Below are 20,007 nucleotides of genomic sequence, written 5' to 3'. Positions count from 1 at the left end.
CTTAGCATAGGAAGGTGCAATTTCCTACAGCAGTGCTGGCTGACACTGATGGGAGTTGTAGTCAAAAATATCTGGAAGAGACCAGGTTGAGGAAGGCTGCCTTAAAGGTTTGTGGGCAAGCAAGAACATGCTATAAATACAATGCACAGATCCACGCAGGTCAGGCTTCCTAGTTGTCTTGGCAGCAAAGTAGGAGTTAAGTAGGAGTAGGTGGTTTAACTCATTGAAATGTTTCTGATAAATCTGGAATAAAACAGTGGCCAATAATTTATCCCAACGATTGTATCTCAGGAGAGCCAGTGTGGTATAGTGGTTAAGAGCAATAGACTTGTAATCTGGGGAACCGGGTTCGCGTTTCCGCTCCTGCTGGTGACCTTGGGCTAGTCACACTTCTCTGAAGTCTCTCAGCCCCACTCACCTCACAGAGTGTTTGTGTGGGGGAGGAAGGGAAAGGAGATTGTTAGCCGCTTTGAGACTCCTGAAGGGGAGTGATAAAGCGGGATATCAAATCCAAACTCCTCTTCTTCTTCTCATGTCTTTTGTCCATAGGTGTTGAAGAAATGGCTGCTGTCCAATGTCCTGAAACAGGACTTTGGTTTCTAGCCATGCTGCTATCAGAGGTGCTGAAATTCAATTGGATTCCTCCCTGGCATTCCTCAAACCTCTTGAACCAACTGAAACAAATAGCCATTGGTGTCTCTAAGTGTGATAAGCTGGCTATTTTGGTTAGAAAGGTTGCCTTGTTCTCAGAAAACCCTTCAGTATTTCTGTCTGGGTTTTTATAGTTGGGGGAGAAAGCCTCTCTTGCAATTAAAACCTCTTCAGAGTCAAAAGCCTCTGCAGTGGCGGCAGCTGCTGGAAGCAGCAATATTGCTATATATAGCCCAGGAGAACAATCTAATTTTACAGTTTCCACTTCCACCCAAAGGCAACATGTTTCCAGCACTGGAGAAAATAAAGACAGCACAAAGGTGACACTTGGATAAGAGGGGCGGGGGGAGTTGATAATAGAGCTATTACATTAAAAAAAACCTAAAACCCACCCCAAAATATTTTGGCTCGGTATGGAAAGTTTAAAAAATATATATACAGTGGTGCCTCGCAAGACGAAATTAATCCGTTCCGCGAGTCTCTTCGTCTTACGGTTTTTTCGTCTTGCGAAGCACGGCTATTAGCGGCTTAGCCGCTATTAACGGCTTAGCGGCTTTAAGAAAAAGGAAACAAACTGGCAAGAACTCGCAAGACGTTTCGTCTTGCGAAGCAAGCTCATAGGGAATTTCGTCTTGCGAAGCGACTCAAAAAACGGAAAACCCTTTTGTCTAGCGAGTTTTTCGTCTTGCGAGGCACCACTGTATATACGGTACCCTGCAAATTGAAGCCTCACAGTAGGTTTCCTACCCCATATTGCCCATATTCATTTAATCCCATGGTTTAGGTAAGATTATGATGCTGGGTTTCTATGCCTCAGCTAACGTAGGAGGCTGCATTGTATCAAGTCTGTCTGTGGGTCCATCTAGTTTAGTACTGTCAGCACTGACTGGTAGCGTCTCTCCAGAATTTCAGGCAGAGTTCTCTCTCCCAGTCCTAACTGGCGATGCCAAGGATTGAACCTGGCAGTTTCTTCATGTAAATCAAATGGCCTGCCACTGAGATATAGCTCATCTCTAACATAGTAGAGAAGTAAAATGTACACTGCAAGACTGGCTTACAGTATGACTGGCTCAGCTGTATTCAGAGTAGGCCCATTGAAATAAATGGACAATAACGTAATTGCAGTGGGCCTAGTCTGGACAAAACTTCATTGGATACAACCTATTGACCGCTTAATATGCTCTGCTGGAAATATGAAATAAATCAACATTTACTGTGTTTTGCAACTGAGGGCACATGCATACTGACAAATGAGCATGGAAAAGTTACAGGGATTTTTTACAACGTGGCCATGTTCAGCTGTAAGATATGGTGGTGTAAATATTTTTCCATCTGGAATAGAGATCATCAGAAAATTTAAGAATTTCTACCCAAGAGCTGAGAAAGACAAAGGAGGAGTCTTAAAATATGAGAACTTTGCATCAAAAGAAATTTATTAGTCTTGGAATATTTAGTCAATGTACATTATTTTTTATTGAGAGAATGAAAGCATTGAATCTCTCTATCTTTAAGGGCTTTTTAAGACCATCAGTGATATTTAGCTTTTTTTTTACATTGTGGGTGGGCTGTTGCTGACACTTTGGAAGACAGCTGTCGCCAAAAGAAAGAACCACACAGCTGCTTATTCCCAATGACAATTTGGACAAGTCCTATCTGTGAACCCCAAACTTCAGTTCCCAAGTCCACAATCAGCTTTGACAATACTTTTCTTTCCATTAATTAAAATGGACATTTTGTAACACGTGCTCCTATAGACACCAGCCAAGTTAAGCGCAGTGGTAAGCTTCAGTTTCTGACTCCAACATCAGGTGCAGAGAAACACTTAGAAGGCATTCTTCTTTTCATAGTTTTTGCGTTTGGAGGGACGCTGCTCTCTTTTCCAAACTTCATGGTGGAAATGTCTAGGCACCAAAACACATTCTTGAACTTGTCTTAATGGAAACCCAGACGAGGCAAACTATCTGAGCTGCTAAAATGTTCAGTACACTCTGCTGGGTGCCATCTTGAACAGCTTAACACACAGCCATGTGGTTTCCTCCAGAAGCTGATGGGGCTCATTTTCTCCAGTACTAAATAAGAGAGGGAAAGAGAGAAAGAAATCAAACATAAAGTAAGGCATCAATTTGGCTTGGATGTTGTAGGTCGCTTTACTTGTTGCCTTCCCCAAGACTAACTGCACTGGGGGGAAACGTTTATTGGGCTGGTTCTGAAAGACTTCAGAAAGGTGGATGGCAACCCTCGAGTGGGTGTTCACGCACAGGTGTCTAATTTCCAAGGGAAGTCATCATTAAAAATCTAATGGGCTTAAAAAAATAATTTAACAAGGTTTATATATTGGTTAGTACTAACACCCACACACCTAAAAGCAATTTATTTTAAATAATATAAAATATTGATAAGAAAATACCAACAATATCAACAGACTTTAAAAGCAAGCAGACATAATCTAAGTACCAAAATACAGTTAAAACCTACAGCTTTAATCAAGTAATGCACAATGAAATTAAATGTCAAACAAACAAGCAAAATGGTTTTAGCAGCTGGTGAAAGTAATACAGCAAAGACTCCTGCCTAGTGTCAATGAGCAGGGAGTTCCAGAGGTGCTGCTGCACCAAAAGATTCACTGGAAGTGAAAAATAAACATTGTATGGCAAATGAGAAGGCAAATGCCCAACACTTTCAATAATAGGCTAGTTTTTGTGTCATCATGGTTTGGAGGACTTAGCCCTTCCTGCTTGGTTAACCTGTCCTTTTGAGTCCTCAGTTATTTTGTAGATCTTTCATATTCTGGTCTTGGGGTTCAAGTCATAGTACACCAAATCATGTCACTTAGCACTGATGTAGCAGATTGAAGAGTCCAAAATGCTTCGTATGATTTATCTCAAAGTGGTTGTTGCAATAAACCTATGGAAGTAGAGCTGTGTTATTAACTCCACATCACCAACCAGTAAGGCAAAAAAAGAGAGGTAAAGGACCCCTAGATGGTTAAGTTCAGTCAAAGGTGACTATGGGGTTGTGGCGCTCATCTCGCTTTCAGGCCGAGGGAGCCGGCGTTTGTCCACAGACACCTTTCCGGGTCATGTGGCCAGCAGGACTAAACTGCTTCTGGTGCAACGGACACTGTGACGGAAGCCAAAGCACATGGAAATGCCATTTACCTTCCCACCACAGTGGTACCTTTTTATCTACTTGCACTTGTGTGCTTTTGAACTGCTAGGTTGGCAGGAGCTGGGACAGAGCAACGGGAGCTCACTCTGTCACAGGGATTTGAACCGCTGACCTTCTGATCGGCAAACCCAAGAGGCTCAGTGGTTTAGACCACAGCGCCATCTGCCTCCCTGCACCAACAAGAATGTCTCTGAGGAACAGTTGCTGGGAACTGGAGAATGGAGAGTGTCCTTGTGGCTTGATGGTTTGCCACTGGAGCATCTGCTTGGCCACTGTGATAACAGGATGCTGGAATAGCCTTTGGCCTGATCCATCAGGGCTTTTATTATGAGGAGATGAGGCTGAGGGACAGCGACTCAGGCCAACTGGTGAACTCCCAGCAAAGCACACAAATCACTTGGCAGGGCTTTTAATTTGGGTCGTCTTACAATCCTAATGCGTAAAACTGGGTCGAATGAACCATTCAGACACATCCCTCATTTGCAATGCTGCTTAACCCAATAATTCTGGGAAGTAACCGAATCCGAGCATGTAATTTATCAATATCTATCAAAGACGGCAAATCAGTTTTGGGCTCCCGTTCATTTGGGAATGGCAAAATCAGATTTAGACACCTCTTCTCTGTGAAAAGAACCAGCAGCGATACTAAAATGAAGAGAGTGGTAGACGGAGACTAGAATTTAACATTATTAACAACAGGTTTCCCACTTTTTTTATTGGGAGTGACAGCACAGGACTTGCCCAATAACACTAGCACACAGCACCTCTTTATGCAAAGATTCCCAAATGGTATTCAGAGGCACGCACTCGTGCTGTGAGCCAGGTTGAAGTTTGCTATGAAAAAAGAAAAGAAAAACTAGGGCTGAGCTGAATATTTCCCCCCACTCTCAATGGATCACTCACAAAAGCAATTCAGTTTTACATTGAAAGCTGGGAAGTGGCTTGCCTCTTCGGCACACGTGTTCCAAGCACGAAAAAGAAACCTCTGATCCTTCAATAGTTTCCTCCATTGCATTTGTTGAAAACTTTTGGCTCTCCCTGATGGTGTTGCTATTGTTGAAATGATTTCTATGCTGCCTTTCATTTCAAGAAGAAACACCAAGCAAAATAACCGAAACAAACCAGTTATAAAATACAGCTACCTACAATTAAAATATACAATAAAGCAACCGCATTAAGACATCCATAAAGGTAAAGGTAAAGGACCCCTGACAGTTAAGTCCAGTCATGAACGACTCTGGGGTTGCAGCGCTCATCTCGCTTTACTGGCCGAGATGCAGTTGTACACTGTAGATACCATCCCTTTGCCGTGTCCCTTTGTTGTTAGGAGGAGGTTTTCAAAGTACAAAATCGTACTCCAAAATCCCACAACCCCCCTAGTCCAGCCTTTCACAACCTGTGGGTCCCCAGATGTTGTTGAACTACAACTCCCACCACCCCTAGCTAGCAAGGCCAGAGCTCAGGGATGATGGGAGTTGTAGTCCAACAACATCTGGGGACCCACAGGTTGAGAAATGCTGAATTCGAGACCAACTCCCTGCAGTGCAGGAATACTTTGCCCAAAGTGGGGCTTGAACCCACAACCTCGAGATTAAGAGTTTCCTGCTGTACTGATTGAGCTACTCCTCATCAATCAGGAGTTGTGTAGATGCTGATTTACACCCCTGTCTGTTTGGCCCTCTTTTCTACAAATCTGTAATAAAGGGATTTCACATTCTAAGTTGGGCACATGGCAGTTCCCCCAACTCTCCACTCTCAGTTTTAACCATTCGAAGCACTTGCCTCCCCAGCACAACTTTCGTCTGATACCTGCATACAACAACTATATTTTGCAAAGGCATATGTTAAGATCTTTCGTATCTTTCGTCTGATACATGCATACAACAGCTATACTTTGCAAAGGCATATGTGGAACATTACAAAGAAAAAGTTCATTTCCTGCAAGCACTGCTTCTCAAAGTTGTTGTGTCTGACACTTGTGTCCGTAAAGACCTACGTGGAACATGAAAAAGCTTCTATTTGGACATTACGTATATAAGAACTGAGCTATTTGTATTTCCTGTTCAAAATGTTGGTCTTTAATTGCCTCTACTTAATTTGATAATGTGAAAAGAGGTATGTTTATATGATGTATAAAGAATTCATATGGTTAAACATAGCCTGTTATGTTGTGGGTTTTATTATTATCCCCAGCACAACATGCAGGCCAGAGTGCCAATCACAAACTTTCAAACTTTGTTGTAGCTGGAGTGCATCTCTCTGCTTTTTAAAAAGGCTGCATTATCTCGCAGACGGGCTTCCAATGAGAAACCGTCAATGGTTGGTCATACTGTGGCACTGAGGCCACGTGGAACTTGATGCTTTCCAGTTAATTAAACTCGATACCCATCAGTAATAATATATATTTACTTCTGGAAAATAAAATAAAAAATAAAAAATAAAGAGCCTCGTAAAATGTGGTGATCTGGAATAATAGCTGGGGCTGCTGGTTTCGCCGGTTGAGATAAGAGGCTTTAATAATGTCAGCGGCTACAGAAGCCCATTGTATTTCGACAGCATCACACGCCAATTTGCACAGGATTTAAAGCAGCAATTATTTTTGCCCCTAATTAATATAAGTCCTGGAGAAAGCCATGGGAAGCATATCCAGTCCCAAGAATAAACAACTGAAGCCTGGGAACTGGTACAGCAAACTTCTGCTACATCCTCTTTCCTCAAAAGGTGAACACAGTTGACTAGTTGTCATTGCCTTCATCATCCTGCTGCCCTTTGTATGTCTTGGACTACAAACTCTCCCAACATCAAGTCATCTTCAAGCTGAGCCTCACCTACAGCACATTACAATAAACCAATCTGGAAGTTACCAGAGCATGGAGTACAGTGGACAAGTCATTTCTGCCCCAAAGGGTCTCTAAGTGGTGAACTACCCAGGGGTGGAAGAAAGCTCTTCTAGCCACTGAGGCCATCTGAGCCTCCACTGACAAGTGATGATTCCAGAAGCTTAGATGCAAGTGATGCTGAAGATCTGATGCTTTAAAAGCACCAACAACAAAACAGCAGCAGCAACCACAACAACAGAAGGAAGTTGAAGATCTCATGTACTAGCAAAGCACAGCCTGAGAAAACTTTCAATTGCACCATAACAGAATGGTTTTGCGGTTGTAAAACTCCTGGCAAAAGGAGGGAGTGAAATGTTATGAATGAATGAGACCGACTGGAAAAATAAAACACGAAGAAGCAAAAATGGATGACCAAGATCAAATCTGTAAAACTCTTGATTTATTAGCCCAACCTGGAAAGAACATTAATGCGCTGCTGGCACAAGAACGCTAGAGAAATGAGAACCCATCACAAAAGAATCTGCTACCTTCCACCCACCAACCCTTGGGGAGGGCAAATGGAGAGGACTGTGGGTAGCCTTTTTCTTTTGACCATTAGGATCTAATCCATGGTCTTTGGTGTGCCAATATCATTTTTAAAAGGGGGAAAACAGGGCAGCACTTCATATCAACAACGTGCATATCCAGTTACTGCACATCACAGTGTCCGGGATACAAGTTGTTTGAGGACAAACAACAGGAAAAAGCTCTCATGCTGTACTTAAGGTCTGCCTGGAAGTCTCTGGTTGGGCATTGCTGGAAATGAGATGCTGGTATAAAGAAGCTTTTGGTCTGATGCAGCAGGGATCTTTAGGTGTTGTTGCTCTGGTCCAAGATTCCTGCCATGGGCTGAGATATAGAAGGCTAAGTGACCATGACTGCACATTCAGATGAAAGCTAATTATGCTGTAGTGTGCCACTAGAGAGCATCTTATGGGACCCTGAAGGAAAGGCAGGTTTTTTTCTCCTCTTTGGGGGGTCTCCATCTGGAACCTGAGGAGCAGGAAGCATTTGTAAGGCGAGCCAGGTTGGGTGACCCAGCACGAGCTCTGGAGGCACCAAATTCCAGCTCAGAAAGTGAGCCTGAACATGACAGCCCTGGGCTAGGAATCCTAGATGCAGCACTTCTGCGCTAGAATCCCCAGAGGAACCACGGACTTCAGGGTTTCCAGTTCCTTGCTCATCACATGGGGGTGCCTCTTTAAAGCTCCCCATTACGCAGCTGAGGGACACATGTCATATGGAACCTGGGGAATGGTAGGCAGGATCAAAACGTAGAAAAAATGCATTTGGGGGCAAGGTGCCTCCAGAACATGCAATCAGCTCCTAGTGACCTGTCCAGGGTCCTGAAAGCTGGGCACCACATGCCCTCCCCTGCAGTTGTGCTCCAGAGCAGAGATTCCTTCCAGCCCTGCTGATTCCTCCTCATCTTCTTTGCTTTGCCCTCTGCCTCCCCTGGGTGGCTCTGCTTTCTTGTGATTTGACATTCTCATCTGTATAGCCTAGTTGACAGAGACAGAGTGTTCTATTCTGGCTACGCCACATGCTTCTCCTGGACAGGAAGAAATCAGACGCAATGAAAACAGCACGCCTGGATCCTCTGCCACAGACCTGCTGGGATGTGCAGTGACTTACAATGCAAAATCTGACTCGGGTGCCAAAGAATCAATTGTCCCAAGGTCTTGCTAAGCCAGGAGACCTTCACAAAGAGTTCTGTTGCCACTGTGAATGCTGGCAGACTGGAATTCTGTAGCTTGGCAAGGGGGCTGTGGAGACCACAAGGCCTCTGAAATATAGAATCATAGAGTTGGAAGGGAACCATGCACCGTATTTTTCGCTCTATAAGACGCACCAGACCGTAAGACGCACCTAGTTTTTGGAGGAGGAAAACAAGAAAAAGAATATTCTGAATCCCAGAAGCCAGAACAGCAAGAGGGATCTGGCTTTAGGGATAGCCTCTTGCTGTTCTGGCTTCTGGGATAGCCACTGAAGCCTCTCCCAGGCAGCGGGATGAAGGTTCCCCCAAGAGCCCACTCCCTTTAAAGAGTGCGCGGAGCGTGTGTGTGACTCTTGGGGGCTTTCTCCCTCCTCGGGGAAAAGCCCCCAAGAGCCGCATACACGCTACACAGGGCTCTTTAAAGGGAGCACTGAGCAGAGCCTCCCGCCTGCATTCGCTCCATAAGATGCACACATATTTCCCCTTACTTTTTAGGAGGGGAAAAGTGCGTCTTATAGAGCGAAAAATACGGTAGTCCAATCCCCTGCAATTTAGGAATATGCAACTGCTCCATACGGGGACTGAACCTGCAACGTTGGCGTTAACAGCACCATGCTCTAACCAACTGAGCTATCCTCTGAAGTGATCTGCTTCCCAAGCTACTGTTTTGCTTTTTAGATGGTTGTGTTTAGATGAGTGAGAGTGTGCATGTTTGTGAGTGTGTGTCTCAACCAAATCAGCTTGAGTGTCTCAGGTGATAAAGAACTAAGATTATTCAGGGCAGACAGGGAACTGCATTTTCAAGTTTATACACTGTATGATTGATTTATGGAATTCACTGTTAGAATGGGTGAATAGGTACGGTATCCGGACAGCTTTTTTTTAAAAAAAGGAATAAAATAAATTCAGCGAGGAGCGACCTACTGGCAGCTACTACCTACAAAAAGAAAGACTTTTGGGCTCTTCTAATGTTCTTACCTGAGCAAACTTATGGATCTGCTCCACCATCGCAGCAAAGAGAGCATGGACACTTTCGTCTATAAGGCTCTGCATGTAGTGAACAGCCTCCTCGTCAGAGAGATCCAGGCGGAACTTATCTTGCACCTGGGAAGGAAAGAAGAGAGCAGGAGAATTTTTTAAAAAAGGAATGTGATTTTGTACATTGCAATTACCATCCCTTTGTCGTGTCCCTTTGTTGTTAGGAGGAGGTTTTCAAAGTACAAAATCCTACTCCAAAATCCCACAACCCCCCTAGACGTAATCAAAAAAACAACGGGAGGACAACATAGGCTATGAGATAAACCCCACTCAGTGGACCAGAATGTGGTCTAAATCTGTGGTGGCCTGTGTATGCTCTTCGCAATAAGCACCCTCTGCTCACTCAGAGAGATATTTACAGTTTTTTATTTTACATATGTACAAGCAGCACAGTACAATCATGCATCCGAATTATCCGGTTCAGATTCGGGGAGTGGTCTTCTCCTGCTTTTCCTCCAACAGAAAAGGCAGGGAAGTTTCATGAGACGTCTCTGATCCTTTCGTTTTAACGCTCTCCTTTCCTGAGCAGACGGCATGGGGACAGGCTCTCCGTCTGTTCCTGAACTTCCTGTGCGGTGCCGGGGCTCTGCCTTCAGCATCGGAGAGCCTTCCCACCTCCTGGCTCTCTCCCTCTTACCCATCCGTCACTCCCTCTGATTGTTCCAGCTCCTCAAAGGCGTTCCCTGGCAGCCCTGTGACAAAACCTCCCTTTAAATCCATATCAGCAAAAAGGGAAGAACTTGCTCTGAAACTCATTTACAGATGGTACCCAACACCAAGGAAATGAGCGCTAACACACCCAGGAACCTCACCAAAATGCTGGGGAGGATGCACCTCCACAGGCACATGCTTCCACATATGGTGGGAATGCCCCCAAATCCAACTATTTTGGACAACAATCATACAAGAAATATGCAAAATAACTAAGCAAGTATTTGAAGTCAGCCCAGAACTGGCCCCACTAAACAACTTCCAAGATAATAGTGCCCACTCACATCATAAAGAGCTACTCTCAGCAGCCAGAAACATCATAGCCAGATATTGGAGAGACCTGTCAGGAGTAAGCATGGACCAACAGTATCAAATGGTATTGGAAACAGCCTTACAAGAAAAGCTAACCAATAGGCTGAAACTGACATGAGGACAAATAGAAGAAGACGCCTTCACCCCGGTATGGCTCCCCTTTATCACATACACAGCCCAACAAGACAACAAGAATCCGCCAAAAGCATACGAACCAATCTGGCTAACCCAATTCAAAAACACCCACTCACACGTCAAAACAAAGTTCACCACAGCCAATCACAAACAAACAACCACACCCTAGGCCAACCCCAACCACTCTCACAACCAAAGGAACAGAAGCAAATAGTAAAGAGAACCCACACAAGCGACGCTGACACAAAACCCCATACATACACTAAGTAGAACAGAAGCATCGCTACCCGACCCCACCCCCACTCTTTCCCCCTTTTCTTCCTAATGTAACACTAATGTGGATTTAAGTTCCTTCTGCAGGGCCTGTAAGACAGAGCTATTCTGCCTGGCTTTCAATTTGAACTTAGACTGATCTTTATTCCCCTTCCTTCCCTCCCCTTTTTATGAAGATTACCCGCTCTGGGATCCCACAGCTAATTCTCCCCTGGTCTCCTCGCTGGCCCAAATAGGACTAATTTAGCCAGCTAGTCCTGGTGATCAACTAAAGTTTATTGGATGGATTCCCCACCCCCGTCCCCAAATTGATTTTTGAATTCTGAATTTATTGTTATTCACATTTTATACTGTATTTTATGTTGTTTCCAATTTGTTGTTAGCCGCCCTGAGCCCGGTTTCTGAACCAGGAAGGGCGGGGTATAAATAAATTATTATTATTATTATTATTATTATTATTATTATTATTATTATTAGTCTCAACAAATGAAACTGATCTGTAGAAAATGTAACTTGAAAAAAGAGACACTGCACATAGCTCTGTAAACCAAGAAATCTTTAAAAATAAATAGGATGTGAAATATGCACAGGGATGCACCCCCCCCCCAAAGTTGCCCCGGAAGCTGCAAGCAATGCAAATACAGCGGCTCAACTGTTTGCTGGAGCAGACTATTGCCTTGTTATATCACAGCTGAAAGAATCACAGAAGCATAGAACCTTAGAGTTGGAAGGGACTCTAAGGATCATTTAGTTCAACCCTCCTGCAATACAAAAATCACAGTTAAAGAATCCCTGAGAGAAGGCCATTCACCCTGTTTGAAAACCTTCAAGGGAGGAATGTTCACCACCTTCCAAGGTAGTCCATTCCATCATCTAATGGCTCTTACTGCCAGGACGTTCTTCCTAACATTTAGCTGGAATCAACTTTCTCATAATTTGAATCCATGAAAGGACTGGCTGCCAGTTAGCTACCTAGCTAAATCCAGGGTCCTGGTATTAGTGTAAAGGGAGCCCTGACAATTAGGTCCAGTCGTGGCTGACTCTGGGGTTGCGGCGCTCATCTCGCTTTATTGGCCGAGGTAGCTGGTGTACAGCTTCCGGGTCATGTGGCCAGCATGACTAAGCCGCTTCTGGCAAATCAGAGCAGCACACGGAAACGCTGTTTACCTTCCCGCCAGAGTGGTACCTATTTATCTACTTGTACTTTGTGCTTTCGAACAGCTAGGTTGGCAGGAGCAGGGACCGAGCAGTGGGAACTCACCCCGTAGTGGGGATTTGAGCTGCTGACCTTCTGATCAGCAAGCCCTAGGCTCTGTGGTTTAACCCACAGCGCCACCCTAAATGGCTTGAGACCAAGATATCTACACTATGGTTTCATTCCTTACATACCCAACCAATTGCTGCGGTCTGCTGAATATTCCATCTCATCAGAAGGTCCGTTCCACACAATGCTACTGAAACTTAGCGTTACTTAACTTTTGCAACTTCCTCCCGACAACCTTATCTGCCATGTCTACTGTCTTTTCAGCACCAACTGAAGACCTTCCTTCAACAAGCCTTTTGTGTGGAGATCTTCATCTGCATTAGAGTTGAAACTGATTTTACATTTGAAAGTGGTTGGTTTTTTTAAATGGTTTTAATTGTTTTTAAATACGAAATTGTGCAAGTGTTTTTATTGCGGATGCTTTTATTGTCAAAGCACAACAAGGTATTTTACTGAAAGCAATTCAAAAAATGGAATTAGTGGCAGAAATACAATCTTGACAGACAACAGGCCAGGTGTATGGGCACGTGGTTTTGCACAGGCATAGGCAAACTCGGCCCTCCAGATGTTTTGGGACTACAACTCCCATGATCCCTAGCTAACAGGCCCAGTGGTCAGGGATGATGGGAATTGTAGTCTCAAAACATCTGGAGGGCCGAGTTTGCCTATGCCTGGTTTTGCATCTACACTTAATAGCTGTACAGTTTTGGGTCTTGCTGGGCAGGTTGTGGTGGAGGCTTTACTCCTTGCCCCTAGATATCCTCCCCTCATGTAACGTGGGGACAAGGGACAGGACTTACTCTACAGGGCCTGGGGTCCAGTGGTCGAACATCTGCTTTCATGCAGAAGGTTCCACATCTGGGCATCTCCAGGCAGGGCTGGGAAAGACCCCAGGTCTGATATCTTGGGAGAGCTGCTGCCAGTCAGTGTTGACAATACTGAGTGAGATGGACCAAGGAACCTAGGTTCCCAAGGTAAGCAAATGCCATTTTCAGCTGGGATGGGGAAGCAGAGGATGTTTGTTGAGGTTGGGCAGGGTGAAAATGCATACATTGGAGCTTTTTTTAAAATAAGAAAGTGCCTTTTAGAAAAACCCTACGGCTGTTCAGGGAAGCAGCATGGAAGCAGCACATAAGAGATGACAACAGCAGTTCCACCAAAGCTATCTCTGTATGGTGGGCAAGAATTAGATTAGCGGGGATTACATTTTTCATCTGTGAATTAGTTACTACACTCATTCAGTTTCTTTCCGCTGACAGCTGGAAGGCTTAAAAATACTGCTCTGGAAAGTGTCAATGCTGGGCTTACATGGTGCGCAAGCCAAACGCCTGGAGTCCTAAAACTAAAAAAAAAAGGGGGGGAGATGCAGGAACTTCCAAGTGTTCCTGATTCGCCCTTGCAGGCAATGCCGTGACCACTCCCTGTATGGAGGTGGTGGAGGAAAAAATATATCCATCAAGCGCTTTTCAAGGTTTTTGCATCCGAGGGCCAGAAAAGTGATCAGTAAAGTAACACCGGTCCTGAAAGATCTTCATTGGCTCCCAGTATGTTTCTGAGCACAATTCAAAGTGCTGGTGCTGACCTTTAAAGCCCTAAACGGCCTCGGTCCTGTATACCTGGAGGAGCGTCTCCACCCCCATCGTTCTGGCCGGACACTGAGGTCCAGCTCTGAGGGCCTTCTGGTGGTTCCTTCATTGCGAGAAATGAGGTTACAGGGAACCAGACACAGGGCCTTCTCGGTAGTGGCACCCGCCCTGTGGAACGCCCTCCCAGCAGATGTCAAGGCAATAAAAAACTGTTTTACTTTTAAAAGACAACTGAAGGAGTCCCTGTTTAGGGAGGTTTTTAATGTCTGGTGCTGTATTGTTTTAAATATTCAGTTGGAAGCTGCCCAGAGTGGCTGAGGAAACCCAGCCAGATGGGCGGGGTATAAATAATAAATTATTATTATTATTATCACCACCAGCCGGCCACCCAGAATCTCATAAAGAACATGGAAGGGTCTGCAGCAGGATTCCATTTTTTCAAGGAATCTCAGAGCTGGTAGGGAAGTGCGAAAGGGCATCTAAGGCAACCTCCTGCCCCCAACGGGTTTGACCTACACAATCCAGGTCAGGAGTCTGTTGAAGGAAGGAGACAGGGCAAAGCTCAGCCATATGGCTTCAGGAAAGGGCAATGGAAGCTCTGCACCAGGCTCTCTCTATATGCCTGCATTTTGAGTAGGCTTATTCACACACTGTGCCAAACACAGTGAAGAAGCTGTCTTGACAATGTACAAGTGCTTGTGTGGACGAGTGCACAGTTGTTGATTTCCACAGCTAAAATACTGGGGGTACGCTCTAAACAGACTGTCCGGGTGCTCAACGATACATGTGAACATTGGTGCGAGTGCACAAGTGTTTGCATGAAAGATCGCACCCCTACTATACAGCTGAACGTGTGCAATGAGAGCCCCTTCTCCTCCCTCCACACCCTCCCATACCCTCCCCAGATCTGCTCCATAGAGTTGTGGGTGTCAGGAGTTCAGACTACACTTGAGTAGGTCCCTGGCAGAGACACATGCCTGACTGGCATGTTTTCTCCCTCCTGGTCGATCGTTCGGGAGCTTCATAAGCTTTCTTCTGCCTCAACATCACAGCGACCAATGCCAACTGACACCGGCATACTTAGGGATCAGCAGAGTTTGCGCACCTTGCGTGACAGACCTCAGCAACTCTGCATTTTGGCTAATCTACTTTATTTACATATAAACACACACGGAGCACTGCAACATGGTTCCCTCTCTCTCTAGCATCAGACAGCAAAGAGAAAAGAACAAAAGACAAGAGTCCCACTTCAAAGAACACAGTAACACAAACATCCTGTCTCCGTCACTTCCCACTCTGTGGAGTCAAAATATACACCATCATGTGATAGACAAAAATCCCATGACTGCAATCATAGATCAGGAATTCTAACAGTGGGAACCCCTAAAGCAGATATGGGGGTGCATCAGGCAGGAATCCTTGAGCTGATGGAACATTCACATAGGATGCAACAAATTATTATTATTATGGCTTTTCACAAAATACGCCCGAGTGACTTACAGGATGTGATAAAAATTCCAAGCACTTGTCAGCCATTTAAAATCAGATACACAAGAAACAAATAAATAATAACCAAGGATTCTGGGATTCCCTCTGAAAGCCACAGGGAAATCATAAGGCTTCCACTCTGTATAAAAATGGCACTCTTATTGATTATCCAGTTCTGAAGGAGATGTCTGACCAATATCAATGTTGCACACCCGCCGTATAAGAGTTTCCCTCGTTGCGCCCCTTAAGGCAAGAACCCCAAGCACACATTTGCGTAATCCTCCATTTGTACAGAGGTAAATGGAAGAGCATCTCTGCAGCTTAGCATCTGCTGAGGAAAACCTAACGTCGCTCATCCTGTTCTGTGCATAAGCCACGCCACACATGTGTAAATGTTGACTTATTGCTCCACTTATCGTACGTGACATCAGTGGCCGTTTCAATTCAACGCTCTCAGACCGTATTTTACTAGCCAAGTTTCACCACCGCGGGACAAAGAGAAGGTATCCTCACCACTTGCTTTAATTTAAGATTCTGAACGTAAATTATAAAATTGCCAGCTGTTCCCCGGAGAGCCTTAGTTGAGCAGAAAATGGTCTCGATTTATAAAGGTCTTGTCTGTTCCCCTGTCCAAATATAAGACTTCTCTCCAGAGTGCTTTATTTTACTCCGGCTAATAGCGAACAGAGTTGAGCGAGTGCCAACAAGGACTGTAACCCAAAGAGGGCCACTGATCAAGAATTAAGCATCAATATGCCCAGCTGGATGAAGACCAAGGTTAGAAGAAGTATAAAGAAGCTCAGCATCCTTCTGAAGTCTGAGCAGGTTGTGGTAAGCCCTAGAGCACATTCAGGGGGTGCACCAGGAGAGAATATTCCACTGTGCAAACAACAAAATTAAGTGTGTTGGTGCTGACTTTTAAAGCCTTAAATGGCCTTGGCCCCGTATAACGGAAGGAGCAGCTCCACCCCCATTGTTCAGCCCGGACACCGAGATGCAGCTCCGAGGGCCTTCTGGCGGTTCCCTCACTGCGAGAAGCCAAGTTACAGGGAACCAGGCAGAGGGCCTTCTCAGTAGTGGCGCCCTCCCTGTGGAACACCCTCCCTTCAGAAGTGAAGGAAATAAGCAGCTATCTTATCTTTAAAAGACATCTGAAGGCAACCCTGTTTAGGGAACCTTTTAATGTTTGACGTATTACAGTATTTTAATATTTTTTTTGGAAGCTGCCCAGAGTGGTTGGGGAAGTTCAGCCAGATGGGTGGGGTATAAATAAAAAAAATATTATTATTATTATTATTAGGAAGAGGAGGAGGAAAAAAGTGCATCTTATGGGACAAAAAATACAGTAGTTCAAAGCGCTTTGCATGCAGTTAACACAAACCATAGTTTAGCTACCATAGGGAGCCTCTTTGAAGGCTGACTGGTGTTGAAACAGTACCTTCAGAGGAGGTTACTGTTAACCGCTAATCAGCAGTTGCAGCAACCTCCATTGAATGTTGACAGGTGTTAATCACCTGATGCCATTATGCTCTTGCTCTGCTGGCTTCAGTGATAGTTCTGTAGCCTACATTCACTCCATAAGACACACACACATTTCTCCTTACTTTTTAGGAGGAAAAAAGTGTGTCTTATGCAGCGATACTTTCTGGACCTAATAGGTATCTAAAGCCATTTGCACATAAACAAAATATGTCTTTTATCACATTGATTTTATTTTATTTGTTTTTTATCTTATATTTTGGAAATGTACACCCAGTTGGTTTTCCTTTAAAATTTTTAAAAGATAATAATAATAATACAGTGGTACCTCGGGTTACATACGCTTCAGGTTACAGACTCCGCTAACCCAGAAATATTACCTCGGGTTAAGAACTTTGCTTCAGGATGAGAATAGAAATCGTGCTCTGGCGGCGCAGCAGCAGCAGGAGGAGGCCCCATTAGCTAAAGTGGTGCTTCAGGTTAAGAACAGTTTCAGGTTAAGTACGGACCTCTGGAACAAATTAAGTACTTAACCTGAGGTACCACTGTATAGCTATAGATAGGTGTTCAATACAAGAAGAACAAAAAGGGGGGGAGAATATCTCACCTCTACCCACTAAATGACAGCAAAAGCAGGTCATATATCACACCAGAGTACAATTTAGGGCCAAGAGGAATGCATTATCCTGGTGAAGGGAAGTTGACAGGGCTGGGGCCAGGTGTGTTTCTCTGGGGAGAGCATTCCACAGTCAGAGGACCACTTTTGCTGCAGATGCTTTGAACACCTTTGATTCACTGCTTTGCTTTAAAACTGCCCTTGCCCCATCAGAACTTTTTATCTCTCTCTAGTGCCTTGCTCACTTTCAAGAAACATGGTAGAAAAGTTATTTTATTATTATTTTTTAAAATAAGACTATTCTTCCCACTTGTGCTGCTAACATGTCTGCATTCTCTCTTCCTTTTGGCGAATGTGGAATTAAAAAGAGGAAGGGAGGAGGAAGTCTGGGAAGCCCAGAGAGGAAGAAGTCTTGCCAAGGCAACAAATTATTTCTCGGGGTCATTGTACGACCAAGATTAATGAACACATGAGTCCCATTTGTGAAGTGATCCACAAGACAGGCAAGATCTCAGAAAAACTCTGCTCGGTGGTACAGGAAGCGAAACTAATTTTGTTTCGAATCTTTGAGCGTTTGCAAAATCAGTTTAGCCGAATAATTAAAAAACAACACACACCTCCCGGTTATGTTGCAAGTGGTCAATCCCCCTACCCCAGCTCTATGCTTTGCACGTGGGAAGTTGCCTGCAACTTTTTGAATTCCTATTAAAACCAGCCTTTGTTTGTGCAGCCGTTAAAATTATTAATGCCTCGCAAGCAAACTGTATCTTAGATGCAGAAGATGGGTAAGAAATTGAGATATAATTTTCACATTGCTTCTACAGAGGCCCTTGCAATTATCTTTCCTCCAGCATCTAATTAAATATGGATTTTAGACCATTTGTAAGTCCTGAGACTAAAGTGGGGAGGCGGGAAGGATAAAAACAAACAAACAAACCAGCCAGCACAAGAACGTAAGTTATTGTTCCAATATTGGTCCAAGAATAAATGTTAACACATCTTCCATTGGGCCAAATACCATTGTAGAAAATACATAGAAGCATTTTCATTATGCTATCCTTCAGCTGGCGCAGTCTGGTGTTAATTCACAAGCCTTCCTGCACCTAATACAAACTTTGCCCAGATGTTTTATTTTCGGACACCAATTTCCTCTGCCTTCAAAGCAGAGGCACACTTCATGCTTAATCCCAAATACGATTAGCTCTCAAAACGAAAGGGAGGCAGCCTCCTTGCAGCTCCCGGGAAATCCAATAGAATCCCAGAGTTCGCTGGATATAGTTCCATTCTGGACATGGGAGGAATAAGTTAACACTGGCAATTTCACCTTTTGCCAAAATAGTCCGGCATCCCTACCCACCACTGAACATATCTCCTGGGAAATTGCTCCGTTTCACATGTTATTATTGGTGCAATATGCGGACGGAGAGGTGTATGCCCTATTGTGGTGGTGGCCCAAAGGGCCATAATGAATCTGATAGTGTAAACCCCTATAAATCCTTGAATATGCTTCTAATAGACAAGTTATGGTAAAAAGGTAAAGGGACCCCTGACCATTAGGTCCAGTCGTGGTCGACTCTGGGGTTGCAGCGCTCATCTTGCTTTAATGGCCGAGGGAGCCAGCGTACAGCTTCCGGGTCATATGGCCAGCATGACTAAGCCGCTTCTGGCGAACCAGAGCAGCGCACAGAAACGCCGTTTACCTTCCCGCTAGAGCAGTACCTATTTATCTACTTGCCCTTTGACGTGCTTTTGAACTGCTAGGTTGGCAGAGCAGGGACCGAGCAACGGGCGCTCACCCCGTCGTGGGGATTTGAACTGCTGAGCTTCTGATCAGCAAGTCCTAGGCTCTGTGGTTTAACCCACAGCGCCACCCGCGTCCCTTTTATAAATCATTGAATATGCTTCTAATAGAGAAGTTATGGTAACCTGTTGCATTATGAAACTGATGATTTGGCAAGCCGCCGTCACCCACTGGGACAGAAGGAAGAGCTAATATGTAAATCACGAAGATACAGCTCATAAGCTAGAACATAAGTAGATACATGGTGCAAATGGCCACACGTAACACAGGTTCCCAACATGCATACTAAACCAATGTAAGAGATCACGGCGAGAATCAAAGTTTAGTTAGCAGTGCTTATTGCACATGTGTATTAAACATGAAATGAGGCAATGATGTACATGATTGGTGAAAATTGAAATCCTTTGTTTGAAAAGTTATAAATCACCCTGCCCAGACCCTTGGGTGGGGTTGCAGTTTTGCGAAAAGATTCGACTGTAACCTACTGCTTTGCAATAAACAACAATGGACTCCTAACTCCTCTGTCTCTGAGTTTTATTGGAGTAAACTCAGAAGATAAGCCATTTTTGGCTTACAGCATTATGATATTGTTTGGCATGTGGACTGGACCAGCATTGGGGAATCTGGCCTTGCAGATGGACTCCAGCTCCCATCAGCCCCTGCAGCCAGCATGTCCAGTGGTCAGAGTGGTAGCCCCAGGACATCTGAAGGGCTGCAGGGTCCCCGGCCTCATTCGCCTCCATCTTAAAACTACAAAAGCCATACTTGGTACTTGTAACACATTGACAGGAGGAGATGTACTGTGTTTTCTAAAGCGTTATCCCCCCGCCCCCCAGGGCTTTATGTGGACTTAGAAAGTACAGCAACCATGAAGGTAGTTCTTTAACTG

General features: G+C 44.5%; 1 protein-coding gene across 2 annotated transcripts in view; it reads right to left on the bottom strand.

Moving 5' to 3' along the window:
- Positions 1-2,066: 2,066 nt before the first annotated feature.
- PIK3C3 (phosphatidylinositol 3-kinase catalytic subunit type 3) overlaps positions 2,067-20,007 on the bottom strand; it is a 113,943-nt gene continuing 96,002 nt past the window's right edge. For both annotated transcript variants that reach the window (XM_082241860.1, XM_082241861.1), the window contains 2 exons: positions 9,394-9,519; positions 2,067-2,720 (listed from right to left, as the gene is read on the bottom strand). In XM_082241860.1, coding sequence (XP_082097986.1) covers positions 2,706-2,720; positions 9,394-9,519 — 141 coding nt within the window. In that variant the 3' untranslated portion in view covers positions 2,067-2,705. The remainder of the gene's footprint in view (positions 2,721-9,393; positions 9,520-20,007) is intronic.

The sequence above is a fragment of the Podarcis vaucheri genome (genome assembly GCF_965113315.1).
Source record: "Podarcis vaucheri genome assembly, chromosome: 11".
In the NCBI taxonomy this organism is placed as follows: Eukaryota; Metazoa; Chordata; class Lepidosauria; order Squamata; family Lacertidae; genus Podarcis; species Podarcis vaucheri.
Note: the sequence above shows the minus strand (reverse complement) of the source record. Positions and strands in the feature narration are given on the sequence as shown.